We start from the raw sequence: 17,070 nt of genomic DNA on the forward strand, positions 1-17,070 counted from the left end.
GAAATGGACAGGTCTGTTACAAATGCATGAGTGGATGGGGGGACAGGGCTGGGCTGTTTTGTGCTGGTGTAACTTTTTGGGACCATCCAGGGTGCCTTTGTGCGGTTTTCAGTGCATTTTGCTTAGGGTGTGGAGTTGGATTGTGGGTGGTGAAGTGACATTGTGAATCCTTGCAGGGGTAGGTGGCTGTGCACAGGGGGAGGGATGTGGGCCTGTTAGTGGGTTTGTGGTCATGCAGGGGGGGTGGATTCAGTGGCTGTGGCATGGGTGGGGTATTGGTCCTGGTGGGTGTGGGTGGGGTGGGGTGAGTAGCATGCATTCAAGGTATGATGTATATGGGGTAAATGTAGATGACTTACCCGAATCCACTCCTCGAATGAGTCCAGTAAGTCCCTCAGGGTGCAAGATGGCCAGTACCTTTTCCTCCCAGTCGGTGTATTTGGGTAGGGTTGGTGGGGGCCCTCCCCCAGTCTTCGGGACTGCAATGTGGTGCCTGGATTCCATGGCCCTGACCTTCCCCAGCAGGTCATTCCATCTCTTGTGGATGTCGTCCCTGGTGCGTGGATGGTGTCCCACTGCATTGACCCTGTTGACAATGGTCTGCCATAGCTCTATCTTCCTTGCAAGGGGTGTGTGCTGCACCTGAGCCCCAAATATTTGTGGCTCGACCTTCAGGATCTCGTCCACCATGGTCCTTAGCTCCCTTTCTATGAAGCGTGGATGTTTGGGGGGTGACATGGTGAATGGTGTCGGGGCTGGAAATGCGGTGAGGGTGCTCTTCTGTGGGTCGGTGTGTGTCTCGTGTATACTGGCGTTCAGGGTCTGCTTCTGGGGCTCTCCATCTTCTTTGGCCTAGTTTGGTTGCAAAGGATTGTGGGGGGTGTCTGTGAGTGTTTTATGGGGTTATGGATGTGTGGGTTTCAAGCTTATCCAATGTGTGCACTTCTTGCTGTTGAGTCCACTTGCCGCCCGTGGCGGTCGGCACCGCCAATGGTCATTCGGCTTCCACTGACCGCCAAGGTGATTTGTGCATCATTATTTGGAGAGTGGAATGTGGGTGAGCTCGGCGGTGGTGGGATGGAAGGTCCAGCATTTCCGCCAAGGTCCTGGCAGTGACTGGTGGTCTGGTGATATTTGGCGGGGTAGGGATTTTAGTTCATTACATGGCGGGTTTGTTTTCACCACCAACGGCGGTCTTCTGTTCACCGCCGCCACGGCCTTCGACAGAGTTTACCGCAGTGTTCATAATGACCGCCTTTGTCTCCAATACTCCATTCCTCAGAACATGATGTCCACCTGGTTCCATTTGATTTAGTCTTCTGGATGGTGCCTTTGGTCACACTGGTTGATGTGAGTGTTGGAAGTTTTCATTTATATATGGGAACACTTTTTCCATTTTAAATTTCTTTATATGCTTCTGTTATTTGTTTATCTTTTGTTGGGTTCGTTTGGTCTGGTATTCTGTCCGCTGGCAACCAAGCATTTACTCTCTCCTCTAACCAAAAAACTATGGGGGTCAGGTCGGCGGGAGCACCGCCGACAGGCCGGCGGTGCCCCGCAGGGCATTCTGACCGCGGCGGTTCGGCCGCGGTCAGAAGAGGCAAACCGGCGGTCTCCCGCCGGTTTACCGCTGCCCTTAGAATCCCCCATGGCGGCGCAGCTTGCTGCGCCGCCATGGGGGATTCTGACACCCCCTACCGCCATCCTGTTCCTGGCGGTTCGCCCGCCAGGAACAGGATGGCGGTAGGGGGTGCCGCGGGGCCCCTGGGGGCCCCTGCCGTGCCCATGCCAATGGCATGGGCACGGCAGGGGCCCCCGTAAGAGGGCCCCGAAAAGTATTTCAGTGTCTGCTAAGCAGACACTGAAATACGCGACGGGTGCAACTGCACCCGTCGCACCCCTGCAACTACGCCGGCTCAATTCTGAGCCGGCGTCCTCGTTGCAGGGGCATTTCCTCTGGGCCGGCGGGCGCTCTTTTGGAGAGCGCCCGCCGGCCCAGAGGAAATGTCTGAATGGCCGCCGCGGTCTTTTGACCGCGGTGCGGTCATTCAGCGGCGGTACCCTGGCAGACGGCCTCCGCCGTCCGCCAGGGTCAGAATGAGGCCCTATGTTTTCTCCTGCTTATTGGCTAGTTGCTAACGTGAGGGAAGCAGCTCCGAGGTACTCAGAGTGCCCCAATTTAAAGACACAATTGGTATATGCATGCCGTAATGAGCATTTTATTTATTATTTCACTATTGTTTTCTGTGATCAAGAGTGTTCATGCTGTTGGCTTCTATGACCTTTTATATGCAGTTTTGTCTTTTATATTCACAGGTCAGACAGAATCCTGATTGTGGAAATGGACTCTGGCTGATTTCTACTTTATTCCTGCCATCAAGGGCAATGGACGTGACTCCTGTGGAGTTGTGATTATCTTGAATTTTATTGTTACTGGGTTTTTGGCTCTGATTTCCTTATTTACATATTGTGTGTATGATAATTAGTGATGCTTGTTAGTGCTTATTTAAGTATTTATTTTGCACCGTGGTGCAATTTGGTTTGCAGCTGTAAGTTTGTCCTTATTTATACTGCTTTTGTGAAATAGAAGTTTTGTGATTTCTTCAAATTAGTTTCTTTTCATTCACTGGTTATATAGTGTATTCAGCTGGTAAAGGGTTTTTTGTTATATTCTGTTACCACTTTTGTTTGCATTTGTTTCAACATGTTACTTTTTGATGTACGATTACTGGCGTTTGTATATAAATCTTATATGTGTTATGTTTTTATTCTGTGTTGCTTGTTTTTGCGCTCTGGTGAAGCAATTCACTTTTTAAGATTTTTGCAGTTATTTTAATAGCGCTTCTGTGTGTTGTGAATCTGCTACGTGCCATCAGGACCATCCACCCACTTTCTGAACTTAACCCGACACCTAGCAACTCAGTTCATAATATGTGCTATAAAAGACACATTCATATGTTACATAAAAACAAAAGTGCAGAAATGCAAGATTTGGGAAAAGAAAAAACTTGTATGTAATAGGGACACACATCCCATGCAACATGAAGTGAAATGTAATACTGGATGCATAAGTGTTCTAGAACACATTGCTGATAAAGAAATCATAGTGCTTTATTGTAAAGGTGAGAACTTCAAAGTCTATTTTTCAAATACTGCAGGGGCTGAGCAATCATTCAAGATAAAAAGGACCCACTCACATTCAATCACACAAATGCTGTCTCTCTCTAACACACACACACACTTTCTATCTCTCTCTTCACAGACTCTTCACATTGTTTTTGTTTTTTGACCCCTTTCTAGGCGTTGTGTGTTTCATTTACAGTTATGGCTTCACGTATGATGATTGCTGTGATAGCACTGGAGCTGCTCAGAGAAGTCAAGTCACAAATGAACCAGAGCAGGATTCAGAATCTGACATGTCATCTGAGGCTGAAGGTGGAGAGGGTGCTGGCAGTATTTATCCTTTGTCTGGGGAATGTGAGGAACTGCTGTGATTTTACCGAAAGTTTGATGTTTGTATGGTCTTCAGTGTAAGAAAAGTGATAGGATCCATGCAATCCACATCAACTTGGATTCCCCCAGATGTTTTGTTTTCAGAATGTCTGAGGTTGGTAAGTTTATCATGCTGCCGGTTGATCCTGGGTCCAAATATGTCAGGTAGCCGCCAACACCAAAGTCTATCTTACCCATCTTTTATGGCACATGACCATGTTTTTGGTCCTTTCATATCTCTGCCATATACCCATCCACACATGTAGGGCATCATGTTTATCAGGAGAAATGTTGAAACACAGACTGGTAGGAAAACTGTTGATATATTTTGAATTTCATTTTAACTGTGGCTTCCAATTGTAACATCAACAATTTAGAGAGTGATCCTTTTACAAAGGCACAGGGGTTAGGGTTCAGCCAAAGCAATACAAATGTTTTTCCCTGAGACATTTTGTTAAAATCAAATCTTTTGCTTGATTATCAACAACAGGGATACATTCTATATCAAAAGAAACAATTGCGCTCCAATAACAATATTTAGAATCTCATAAATATTTAATAAAATACACATAAATTACTAATGACATTTGTTGATATAGTTCATTATCCATTGGAGTAGATACATCATTGAGCTAGCTTTCAAGGAAGAACAATCTCCAGGACTTCCACAGTTTCTAATCTTAAGGTCCTGGCTGCAGTAGCAGACTATCATGATTTCCTAGTTAGGACGCTGTGAAACAAAAAGACACTCTTGATCAATTAGTTCAAAATGTCCACCACCATTCTAACAGCATGAGAGTGCAGTGGACTCATGGGAAATGTAGTTTGTATTGGGGGTCGGGATGCACGGCCTTTCTCCAAGCAACGCGCTGCTCCGGGACCAATTCAAGCCTTTCATTTCCAGAACAAACGGCGCTTGTATGCTCCCCAAGCAGAGTAAGTCAGAGGTCATGACCCCACCATTTCATTTTTCAATAGAAATCAAGCCTGCAGATAAGGACTTTAACATCATGATTATGAGCAAAAAGGGTTAAATGTTGGAAATACAGTGGCAACTGAATGATGGTATATGCTATGAAAGAATGAAAACAACCCTACAAAGGTGATATAAAAGGGTGATATGAAAATAGAAACATAATGGAAAGATCAAGGTTGCAAATATTTAAAAGTTAGCCATCAAACTACACTTAAATTTGCTTTTTTCCCAAACATACACAGAAGAACCACTCAACCACTGGTATGACCCATAACACTGTCAACAGGATCGCTATATGAAAAGACATCAATATGTAAAATTTATTTTTTGATCTATTACTACATCTCAGTCATTTCCATTGCTACATCCTCGGTAACCAGAATAAGCACTGTAGTTATTGCTGGCGTTGGAGGTGCTTATCAGTTATCTTTCTTAAGATCTCTCACCTGGCTTTTAAAATTATCAATATAAATGATAATAAAGCTGATAAAAGTAAATGCACATATACCAGATAAAAATCCCTTTGGGGGACAAAAATTAACTGGAAAAACTGAAAACAGTTCCTACAGTGCTTATTCAAGATCCTACTACACTGAACGGTCCAAAGACATGCTATTAGCTGAATGTGCATTATGTAAGTGTCAAATAGCAATAACACTATATGAAATATTGGAAAAGATTAGGTACAGTAAATCGACAGCAACAGATCTCGTGACAGACAATGGTTCACTAACATCCTAAATAAATAGAAGAAAGAATGTCACAGTCTGTTGTTTGTTAGGTACAGAACACACATTCCTGTAACAGCACTCACATACTCACTTCAAATAACAAGAATGACATACCACAAAGCAACTTTCAAGTCTAAAAATGTATTCTTAAGAAAGGGTTCTAGAAACCAAATATAGCCCCATTAACTCTTCAAAGTGGTTCAAAGATTCAAAAAAGCCAAAATACCTCTGAAGCAATACTCAAAATATTGTAAAGTGGCTGAATCACTCAACCAGGGGTGTAGCTTCGGAAGAGTGTTCAGGGTATGACACCCCAAAAATAAATGCATTCTTGTCTTGGTAGCCTCCTAGTCTATTTTACGTCATCAATATACATTTTCAAAGCAGTCTATATAGAACAATGAATGGTGAATGATAACATTACAACATCCATTGCAAGTTTTCCACATGGCATTTCTGTAACTGCTTTAAAGAAAGAAGCAACGCCAATTCTAACATTCAGCTAGACTCATATTACTGGGAGCTGGTGGGCTGATCTGACCTGATCAAGTGCACTGATGATCTGATAGGCCATCACAGAACAGGATGTCTTGTCTCAGGTTCCTCCACATTACAACATCCAGTCTGGCTCTAAACATGAAGTCTGTCTTTGAATAGGAGATCATGCCTTATTCTTTGTATTTCCACCTCGTAACACAAAGTCCCACTTTTTTACAACAGTTTGTTCCTTATCGCAGGAAACCCCAGTTTGATGCAGGAATGCTTGCACTTCAGAAGAAAGTTGTGTCTTGTAGTAGGACAGCTTTCTTTATTTCAGGAATGAGTGTCTGGTAAAAGTTTAAACTTATAAAAGGAAGATCAGTCTTGTAGGATGTGGTTCTATCATGTAAAAAGAAAATCCAGACTGTGAAAACAAGGTTGGATTCATAACAGAAAGTCTTCAATTGTAGCTGGAAATCTTAGAAAATTATTGTACAAAGTGCCTGCGTTGATAAAGTGTGTCAATGTATACATATTCAAGAGTAAAAACTAAGTAGGGTTGTGGAGGCAGTTAAGATGAAAATTTAAATGACTTTATGGCAAATGTAGACTAAATAGGGATCTCTAAAAGTCACATATGTTTCATCAAAATATGCTTCCAGTAATTTGTATAACACAGTAAGAGCATACAAGACTAACCTTTCTCATCCATTGAAAATGGACTCTCATCAGCAAATGCCATGTTCTCACTTTCCTCTGAATACATTAGTGACCCAGCGACAAATATATAATTTATAGTGAAATAAATGTATCAATGTTTATGTGAATGCTGACATTTCAAGTAAAGGTATCTTTGATGGAACCAAAGACCTTCCTCTCGTTTAGAAAATAAGTCACTAAGTCATGTACCAGTGGTCGTTTCCAAACCTTCGTCCCATAGAGCAAAGTGTGCGGTGATGTATTATTTTATGAGATGAGGTGAAGACATCACTTACTACTAAACATTGTTATTTATCACATTTTTGACAGCTAGGTGTTTCCTTCGTTCAGGACGTCTTGTACATCAGAATTTGTAGGTCTACATTCCTACTCTCTTGACTCAATTTTCAAGGCAAGCTTGAATGACAAAGATCAACGCCACCAGCAGGATGAGAGCGGCCAGTCCAATACGTACTAAATTTTCTGTGCTGAGAGAGGTGTCCTCTGTTTTAGGGTCTTGGATAACAAAGGGGGGAAAACAAAAAGGATGAGTCAATGTTGATAGATCAAAATGTTATTAGCAGGACTTAATAATAATAAGCAGTTTGTGTTGCTAACATTGGAATAATCGATGTTGATGCACACAACGATACATTCATGCACACAAAGTTGCATCACCATTATTAGAATCCCCCGTCATGAACTTTCCATCAATCCTGACATGTAGTTATGTGGTCAAGCGGGTTCTGAGATCTAGGCCTGAGCTTACTGACTGACAGGTCACAGGTGGGGTGACACGTAGTCGGCAGACAAACGCGGAAACAGGAAACTTTGAGCAAATCCCACAGATTGGGGCAGTGACACCACAATGGTCCCAAGAGATTGGCTCCAGTAAAACATGGGCTAAAGGGTGCATGCATTCCCAAAAACACCATAAAGTTAGATGCGACATGTAGTTAGGAACACTTAGCCAATCAGAATACAGCACACACAGCACACGCAGTGACCACGGGCCCTCAGGCTGGACATCTGGACACATACTCTCTGGCCCACTTTGTATCCACACAAGGCCAGGGCTCACCTGCATTTGTTATCAGAACTTTTTTATGACTCCATGACAACTGTATGCATTCTTGACCAAGAAATGAATACTTTTAATTTCTTTATGGTACTCAGAGAAACGTATAAAGCCTCACTGCAAACGTATGTACATTGAGAGACAATTCCTGTTTTGCTAGATGCCTCTTATCTGGTTTTTTTTAAGATACATTCACATTCGAGCAACAGTGATAACCAGAGGTACATCAAGCTAAAGGGACTTCAGACTAGTGCTTTGGACAGCTCGGGAGGGCTGAAATTGAGCTGGTCACAGGTCACAGGTCACACACACATATATATATATATATATATATATATATATATATATATATATATGAAGGAGACAAGGATGTCACTTATTGGCTGCATGCTAGTTAGCACAGGAAAAAGCAACGATGATGGCAGCATTTTCTCTTATAGCAACCATGGAGTATATGTCGGATCCATGCAAAAGCACAGCCAGCTAAACTATCCTTCTAAAAAACATAGATCATTATTTAAAGTTTGGTGGAGAAGGTAACTCTGTAGCAATGGTGACAGGTTACCCTGTCTGGCAAACTGTTGGTCTGCATAACTTACTTAGAGGCTGCAGACTGAAAGTATGTCGGCAATGGAGCCTACTCCGTCTTTCTTGCTGACATACTCCTCTGAAAGCCCAACACAGTACAGGATGTTGCAGATTACCCCTATCAAACCACCCGTCATTTCTAGAGCCAGCAGTCGGATGGCTTTTTTGCTATCAGTCACTGCCAAAGGAACAGTAAAAAAAGAATAATGACCCTCACACCATGGGAAGAATCTCTCATAGTATGGGAGCTCTTAGTTTTACTCTTATAAATAACAAACTTTCACTTTAGGAGTTTGTTTTTAAAGAATGTAAAAAAGCAGTCCATCAAACTTTTATATCATGACATGAACTGTTGTGACAGTGGTTCTTGGCAGTGGTAAGAGATTTTCACAGTGGACTTTGGTGAGTGGCAACTGATCAGAGCGTTTAAGTATTTTCATCATTAAATCAGGCCTATGCACTCTAAAATGTAGGGTGTCAAAATCTTTACCTTTCATAAATATCTGCCTCAAAAAATAGAACAGGATTTAATTCATAAGAATATTCAATCTCACTTCCTCCATATATAAGCGATGGGTTTGGTTACTAGCTCAACTTAAACTCCATCCTTTACACGTCATCATTGAGCAACCATGCATTTATATATGACATTATTTTAATGTGTGCCTTAATAGTATTAACATGTGTTAAACATTTAAACGCATTCATAGAATGTAACTGCTGATAAACCGAAGATTTATAAACATGTGCACTAATGTTCATTTAAAATGCTTACATGTATTTATTATTCATGTTGTATATTTACACTTCAAGTTATACTTGCATATGTAAGTATGTATTATTTTACTCACATTTTGCATTTATTTGAAAAGTAAGACGTTTGCATGTATAATCATGTATAATCATGTATTCAAAATCCACATTAAATGCTTAGGTAAAGTTAGCTTGACTGGGGGACGTGGCCAAGCTGCTGGCCAACATGGCTGCGCATCTTTGAAACTCCTGCAGAGGCTCTCGAGAACCGAGCTGGAAAGCACACCAGGGACCCGGAGGCATCCCAATGCGGGTGACGGAGTGGTAAGGACTGTGGGGTGATCGCGGGAGAGTGGCTGCAGCTGCGGACATTGCGGTGCACGGGCGCTGCTGTTGCTGCGGCCCGCATCCAGAGGACCATGCGCCTCGGAGGCCCCAAGGTGGCAGGTGTCTAGGGTGAGCCTGAAAGGCTGGGCCACCTGGCGGTGCGGATCTGCCGGGGGCTGCCGTAACGGTTCTATTCCCCCTCCCCCCAAGTCTACAACGACGCTGGAGGAGTGTCCCCCATACTCCCCTTGGACACTTGCTGCAAAGGCCGCGTGGTGGTGAGGCCTAGATTGGCCCTCTCTGCCACCCCAGAGACACCCATGGGAACGGCCGGGGGCGTGTCCCACTGTGTAATGGCGCAGGCCTGGCTGGACCCGGGAAGATCCACAGCAAGGTGGGGGGTGGGCCCCACACCCCCCAACTCTCTATGATACTCAGTGAGGTAGCCGGCAGGGTCACACGCCGACCTATAAAGGGTCCCTAAGATACAAACTTCCTCCCTGGCAGAGTTCCCCGAGGGGGAGACTAACTCGGGGTCCCGCACTCCTGCAATGCATGCACTGGCCGCATGAGAGGCACAGCACAACGGACTAATCCCCATTAGTGTTGGTGCTTGGAGCTGCCTACCCGGTGGGTGGGATCTGTGGCGCCGTGGCAACTACTTGGATCCTACAGTACGTAGTGCAGGGTTTCCCCCGATGATTCCTGGTGCATTACTAGACCACCACTAGCTGGGGGTGTTTCTGGGGAGCCATGGGCTGCAGTGACCCAAGGCAGCGGAAACTTCCATTTGAGAGGAGGCCATAGGATGACATGGTTGCAGCTCCGGTGAGGGAGTCGGATGATGTCCGGAGTGAACAGATGCAAGATCAGATATTGGGTGAGGAGGAAATATTGACGGACCTGAGGCCAGAATTTGACGCTATTGATAATAGAATTGACTCAGTGACCGCCAGGCTTGACAACATGAGTAGCAGGTTGAACAAGCACCAATCGCACCTGGAGGGTCGAATCTCTACCATCGATGACGACACAGTGACGCTCAGAAAACACCTTAAGAAGGTCAGTTAAAGACTGAGGCCGTAAAGAATGAGGACTTGGAGGCCAAAGGGTTCTTTTTTCTCCAGAAAGCTCTTTTTCATACACCCCACTAATTTTGTGTCTGTTTCCTGTACATTACCACCCTGGAAATAGAGTTAGTCCTACTCTTCACAGACGTATGGGCCAGATGTACTAAGAATTGGTCACAAAATACTGGTTGAAATTGGGGCCCAGTATTTTTGTGACCAGTCTGGTAATTTGTGAACTGATCTATGTACTAATATATCAGTTGGAAAACTGCAGGTTCCTAATGGGTCGCTATTTGACCTAACTCATGAGTATAAATGTGGTACATAAAGCTTTTTTTTTTAAAAACGTAACCCGTTTTCCTTAAATGGAAATGGGATGCATAAAAAAAAAAATGAAAAGGGTACACTCATATTTTAAGGGTATGGATCACTGTCTACTCTTCATTAATGTTTTGGTCAACATTCATAAAGGGGAAGGGTCCCATGGTGACCCCTTCCTGTTTTCGAGTGGCTTACCACCTCCTTTGAGGAAGTAGTAAAAAATGAATGTTTTGTGAACGGACCTTGGTCACAGAACATGAATGCATACTATTGTGATTTGGTATTTGAAAGAGATGCCCTAAACACGCCCCTTCCAAATACCAAATCGGTACTGGGCCACAAACCCAAATTGTGATTTCAGTTTCAGTTTATTTTTTTATGATAAGGAACTCCCATGGAGTTCCACATAATACAAACATATAAAAAGAAAACATTTACATTGCACATAAAAGAAAGAATAGTTTATAAGATAAGTTAATACAAAGGTAAAAAACTGTTAAAAAAGTTAAAAATTCTATAACAAAATATTTCATTTGGGGGAGCAAAGAAGGCCTGTGATAGTTCTGAGACAGTGCATTGGGAGAGTTTGAGACAAATTGGGGGCAGACATCTACGGCAGTATAGCAACAAAGCCGGACAAATGAAAACAACATGATTCAGATCTTGAACTCCATTTTGACAAAGATTACAAATAGCTGAGGAACCATACCATCTAGCCCATGATATATTAAGAGGGAGCAGCCCCTGTCGCAACAGGAGCCAGAATCTTCTCACCCCATGAGGCAGGTTCCCACTAAGGTAGCGCTGCATTACCTTCAAGCATATAGTATCAGTAATAGATTGGAAACTCTGCCTGTGTGCACAAGCCTATTTATCCATGCGAAGGCTCGTGGGACCAAGTTACTTGCCTAATTACAGATTTAAACAGTGCAGGAATGTTCGTAGGATCGAACTGTAAGAAGTCTATAGCATATGTAAAATTCCTGCCAATAGTGTATTCCATTCTGTAGCCGGACAACATTTATTTTTTTAACAATGACCTCAGAGAGTCATCACCACACGTCATCAAACTAACCACCCAGCGTATAACCACGGCCAACCCTTGAACAAAAGCACTTCTCAAGCCCAACTCGAGCCTTAATGTTGCTGCTGAGAGGGCAGAGTTTACGGATATAAGGTTTCTCAAGACGCGGCCCTCAAGTTTATCAAGGAAACACCATTTAGCAACTTCAACATGTTCTAGGCCATAGAGCAAGGATGGGGGTATCTTTGCCCGATATATCTCTAAAAGATATTTGAAATGTCTCCTACCGGTTGCCCTATATAGGGTGTTCAAGCCATTACCTTGGGATAGCGCCATGCGTTGATTATATTCTATATGCTCCCTATTGCTGAGGTTCCCGCAGACAATTTTACTCAAAAAAGTATACGAATTTACTCTTTCAAGTTTCTGAGCTCCCAAAAGCCAACGGAAACTGTCATATTTAAACCTTTTTTTGCCATGAAAACACAAATATTACTTTTGGAGCATTTTATTTTTAAGAAATGAGCTTCTGTGAATCACCCAAGGGCTTTAAGGCGATTGTTTAGCCCTTTTGGGGTACAATCCAATATCAGCGTAGAGCAAGCATGATATCGGCCTTCCTCCCAATTTTGGAGCGAAACCCTCGTTCTGTGTTAAATAAGTGGGTAAGTCTGAGATTTACAAGGAAAACAGCAGCGGGGCCAGCATACAACCTTGTTTTAGGCCGTTCTGAGTTGTTATTACGTGGAACAAACCTCTTTCTCCCCCTAACAATACCCTACACCAGGTGGAGGAATGGAGAGCAACCAACAAATCTAAGAGAGTGCCAGGCATGCCTAATCTTAAAATCTTTTTCCACAGCATGGCATTATCAACTTTTTCAAATGCTGTGAAAAGGTCGATAAAGGCTGCATAAATCACCTCCCCGTTGAAGGAGACATATTTCTCATTTATTACTTGTGGAGCCAAGATGTTGTCAATTGTACCTTGTTTTTCTCTAAACCCTGGTTGCTCCAAAGGGATCATTTTGATCCTTTCGGCCCAATCACTAATCTGGGAAAGCAGATATTTGGCACAAATGTTACCAACCGCATTCAGATGAGCGATCTGGCGATAGTTCTCGGGACAGTTACGGTTCCCTTTCTTATGTAGGGGAACAATAATACTACCCTTCCAGGATGAAGGTGTATTCCTGGTTTCGTAGCAGCATTGAAAGACCTGGAATAGGATTTTACTCCAGGTAGAGATATCATGTTTTATAACCACTACAGGGATTTCATCAGAACCCATTGCAGCTGAACTTCGCCTGCCTCTGATTACTTCCTCAATTTCCTCTTATTTCATTAATGGTCATTGGAAGAGATCCGATTCTCGTGCCACACCAATTTGCTACCAACAACCAAAAGCACCTTGAATGGCCGTTAAAAGCTGCTTCCCTTACGGCAATCCAAAATCTGTCATGGTATCTTTTTTTAAACAAGCTCTTAAATGCCTCCTTCTTTGTTTAAAATAAATCTAACCGAATTTGCCTTTTTAGCATATATTCCCTATATTGCTTACGAGTAAGAGCATTGATTCCTCTGTTCACTTGCTCTGGGCCTTCTGGCAGGTGATCAAAATTAACTGCTGCAGAAACACAGAGAATCTCTCCAAAACATCTCCTACCCCATTTTCGAGGTCATCAGAGACAATCTCTAACATACCTTTAAGCCCCTCAAACCCGTTGGGAGACCAATCTGTTCTGCCAGTTTTGATGTTAAATTTTGATTTAGACCCTTCCAGACACCAGGGATCAGCAGGGAGCACTTTCAAATTGACAGAAGCGGCCAAAGTATTATGATCGCTAAGGACAGTTTCTATCACCTTTTAGTCCTGTACTAAGGGGAATGCCTGATAGCTAGTTACCACATATGCTAGAATGGCAGTGCCCCCCAGATGCTGGTGTGTATAGTTGGCTGGTGAATCAGAGGGAAGTCTACCATTGGCTACGATACAATCGCTTGCCCTCAGGCGCTCAAGGAGAAGCTTATCAGTTCTTATTTTAGAGGGAAAAACACAGGTAGGAATCCCAAATGCTTCCATTTTCTCCTCATCCCAGAAAGAAGATGGCTGAATTCGAAATTTTACAATTTAAATCACCAACCATGATAATCTGAATTGCTGGGTCCCTATAACAAAGGTCCGTAATAAAAATTAATATTTTAGCTAAGAGGTTAACATAGGGAGTGCCAGGAGGATATAGGAGTTTATTAACACCAATGGAGCTGCATCAGACCCTTTACTAGCAGCACTGTATAAAATTATAACCAAAAACAAATCGCTGGTGTCTCTATAACATTCATAATGCCAGTGCAACTTATTAGTCAGCAAGCAGGCTGTCCCGCCATTGGCACGGCCTCTCTTTGAGGGAGTAGCGTTACAGCAAAGCAAATAGTACTTATCATACAAGAGCTCCCTAGTGAACCGAGTCGCTTGAAGGTAGATTATATCAGCATTTAGAGTATTCAAAAACTCAATTCTTTTCACCCTTATTATTTATGCCAGCAACATTTCAGGATACAATAGTGAGCTCATTGCTACTGAGAAGGTGCTGTTGGACGAGATATTACAGAGGAGCTGCTTAACACAGCCGGTAGCCAATTCCAAGAATAAGTATTAATACTTGATTTGTGGAGTGGGCTCGTCGGAGGGTCCCTAAGTGACACTTCTCTACCATATTTCCCTACGGAGATTTTTAGACCTTGTTGACCATAATGGTAGTTGTCATAATTACTTTGGGGAATAGGAATAGACCTGTGTTTCCTAGCACCTTCATGGGAATACTGTGAGACCCTGCTGGCTAGCATACTCCCCATCTCACTTGAAACAGGGACCACGTCAATGCCTTTACATTGAAGTTGTTCAGAATTATTTAAAATTTTGTTAACAATCAATTTGGAATAAAAAAAATCATTCTTGTTTTAGGGCCAAAGCCCTGGTTCTCCAAAGTAACCAGATGGAAATCATTACTTTCAATTAGAATGAGCGACTCAATCTCCGAAAAACACTTTGGCAATTTAGATCTATTTAGAAAAAAGTCTGTGCCAAATAAGAGCATGGATCCTAAAATCAAAGCGTCCTCATGGTTTTAACTCCTTTCTCTTCTTAAACGTGGCGACCAAACCGGCCGAGGCATAGGCTGCGGATGAACTCCAAACAGTTGTGCTAAGGGATTTAAAGGTAACATACTTGATTGTGATGCAGACATATTTTGGATCAAGATAGAGCCATCCGTATCTTGCATGGAGGGAGGACATAATGGAGTGTCCGTTACTTTGGAATCCGTAATTCCAATATGATATTGTGTAGCAGGAACCTCTGGGGTTAAAACTTCTTGCGGCTCGGAAAAATCCTCAGAAAATCGCACTTTTCTCCAACCTTTTTTAGAAAACCTTTGATTTGGTTTTTTGACCCTCATAAGATTTTTCTTTTTGGGTGCTGGCTTTAGCATCAATAGACAGGGTTCCTTAATCACAAAATTTGCCTTTGGTTGAGCTTTGAAGATCGTAAATACTTCCTGGACAGAATTTAGAAAATCACAATTCAGACTTTTCCCCAGTGAAAAATCACTTAGTACAAATCTGATAGAGTCTACTAGGCTCTCGATAGAAGCAAAATTCCTGGGTAGTATCTGAATCTGAGGCATACCAGCCTAAGAACAAAAATCAATACCAGGAAGTTGGTCCGTGTTCTCTGCAGCATGGGGCCCTGCTAGAGGTTCTTCCTGTGGTAATGTCAGTAATTCAATGTTACCTCCTTTGCTAGCAATTATCTCTTTTAGCATGGCTGTAATAGTGTCAAAAATACAGTCAGATCCCCCAACATTTTTTTCTAAAAGATTTAAAATAGATGATAAGAGTTTCTCTAAACTAAAAATGGAGGAAGAGACCTGTACATTTATGATTAGGGGGATTACTTGGGGAGTTAACATTTAGGCTAAAATCAGGAGTCGCTAAAAGATGTGAACATAATGAATTATGATAAGAGGGCGTACTGCTAAAGAGCTGCAAACCCCTGGATAATGGCAGGGAGAAAGGCTGGGGAGTATTCTCTCCCTGATAAGGCTCTAATCTTTTATATAATTGTAGGTTTAAATCTGGAAGGGTAAAGTCGTCCTGAGGATTTTCCAAGCCAATACTTTGAAGAGGAGCTTCATTAACAATTCTAGTAGGTGAATCCTCCCTTGTAATAGCCGAACTCACAGGATTATAGGCTTTGGGGAGGATGGCACTGGGGAATGGCGAAGCAATTTTGCAGGAATCATGGCCCATAGTACGAGAGGAGGATCTTAGGGACACACGGAAATCCCGAATGGCTTCATCCGAGACATTAATACGTGCTAACTCCTTGGGACCAGGATGCTGAGGTTCTCCAGGTGGTAGTGTGACCCTGCTGCCAAAGGATCTAAACTTCGACAGTTTAGAGGAAGTCTTCTCTTTGTCCCAAAGAGAAAAGATTTGATTTCTACATTTTAAACCCGGGGCAACTGCGTCCTTGTTGCAAAGAGGGTTAGATTAGGTTTCAGAACAAGAGCTCCCCGGAAGTAGACGCCCGATCTTAATTTTTTTGCAGTCATTGTGCCTTTCAGATGCTTATACTAGATGTTTCCTTAGGCGACAATGAGATGTTTCAATGAGCAATGAGTGAGCAAAAGGTTCTACTAATAAGCTTATGGCGTAGGTGATAATCAAGCAGAAGTACAGTCAGGATGGCAGACAAGATTGGCAGACAGGATGGCAGACAAGATTGCCTTGTCTTGTAGACAAGGCAAAGGATAGGCAAAAGGGAAAGGGAAAAAGAGGCGACAAGCCACACTGCGAGGAATCCGCAGCCGCTTCCATTGCCTAAGCACTGTTGATCTCTCCTATAAAGAGGCCACCTTATGATGTCCTTTGCGGTCTTAGCGCTCACCGCAGCACAGTTCTTACGCAGTCCTTTCCAGCAATAGGAACGTTTGGGCACCAATTGGAGAACAGGAGGAGTAGCAACTGTCGAACCAGCAGCTCCTGAAACAGGAACATGAACAGGATGTTGATGGGCAGGGGGCCTCCCAGGCGACTCCCACCACTAATTCCAACTTTTCACCTTCACTGCAGTGTCCAACCCTCCACCTCTGAACCACCCAGAACCAACCATGGCTTCAGTTACTCCTCGCTCCTAACTCCTCACAGACGCGGCCAGCAGAGTTGCTGGTAATCTGCCTCTAATCAAACTCCCAGGATCCTGGAGACCTGGATTCTGTGCCCTATTCAGGCTCAGGTGAGCCGCTCGAGGAGACGAGTAGCAGAGCAGCTGGGAGGTGGCTCGTGGACTTCCAACGACGGGTCACGTCACGTCACAGCGTCCCAGCGTCTCAGCATTTAGTATCAACGTAGGCAAAGGCAGAAAGACTCAGCACAATCCTCGCACCACTGATATGCCCAAATCATGCCGCTCCCAGGGCCACAAGCACTGCACGGCAATACAGGAGCTGCGCAAGTACTCAAGTGATT

General features: G+C 43.3%; 1 protein-coding gene across 1 annotated transcript in view; it reads right to left on the reverse strand.

Moving 5' to 3' along the window:
* Nucleotides 1-3,795: 3,795 nt before the first annotated feature.
* Nucleotides 3,796-17,070, reverse strand: part of LOC138246280 (T-cell-interacting, activating receptor on myeloid cells protein 1-like) — a 41,715-nt gene continuing 28,440 nt past the window's right edge. Inside the window, exon 6 of the mRNA XM_069200720.1 lies at nt 3,796-6,894. Within this exon, the coding sequence (XP_069056821.1) occupies nt 6,779-6,894 (116 nt within the window). The 3' untranslated portion in view covers nt 3,796-6,778. The remainder of the gene's footprint in view (nt 6,895-17,070) is intronic.

Source organism: Pleurodeles waltl, chromosome 7 (assembly GCF_031143425.1).
Source record: "Pleurodeles waltl isolate 20211129_DDA chromosome 7, aPleWal1.hap1.20221129, whole genome shotgun sequence".
NCBI lineage: Eukaryota > Metazoa > Chordata > Amphibia > Caudata > Salamandridae > Pleurodeles > Pleurodeles waltl.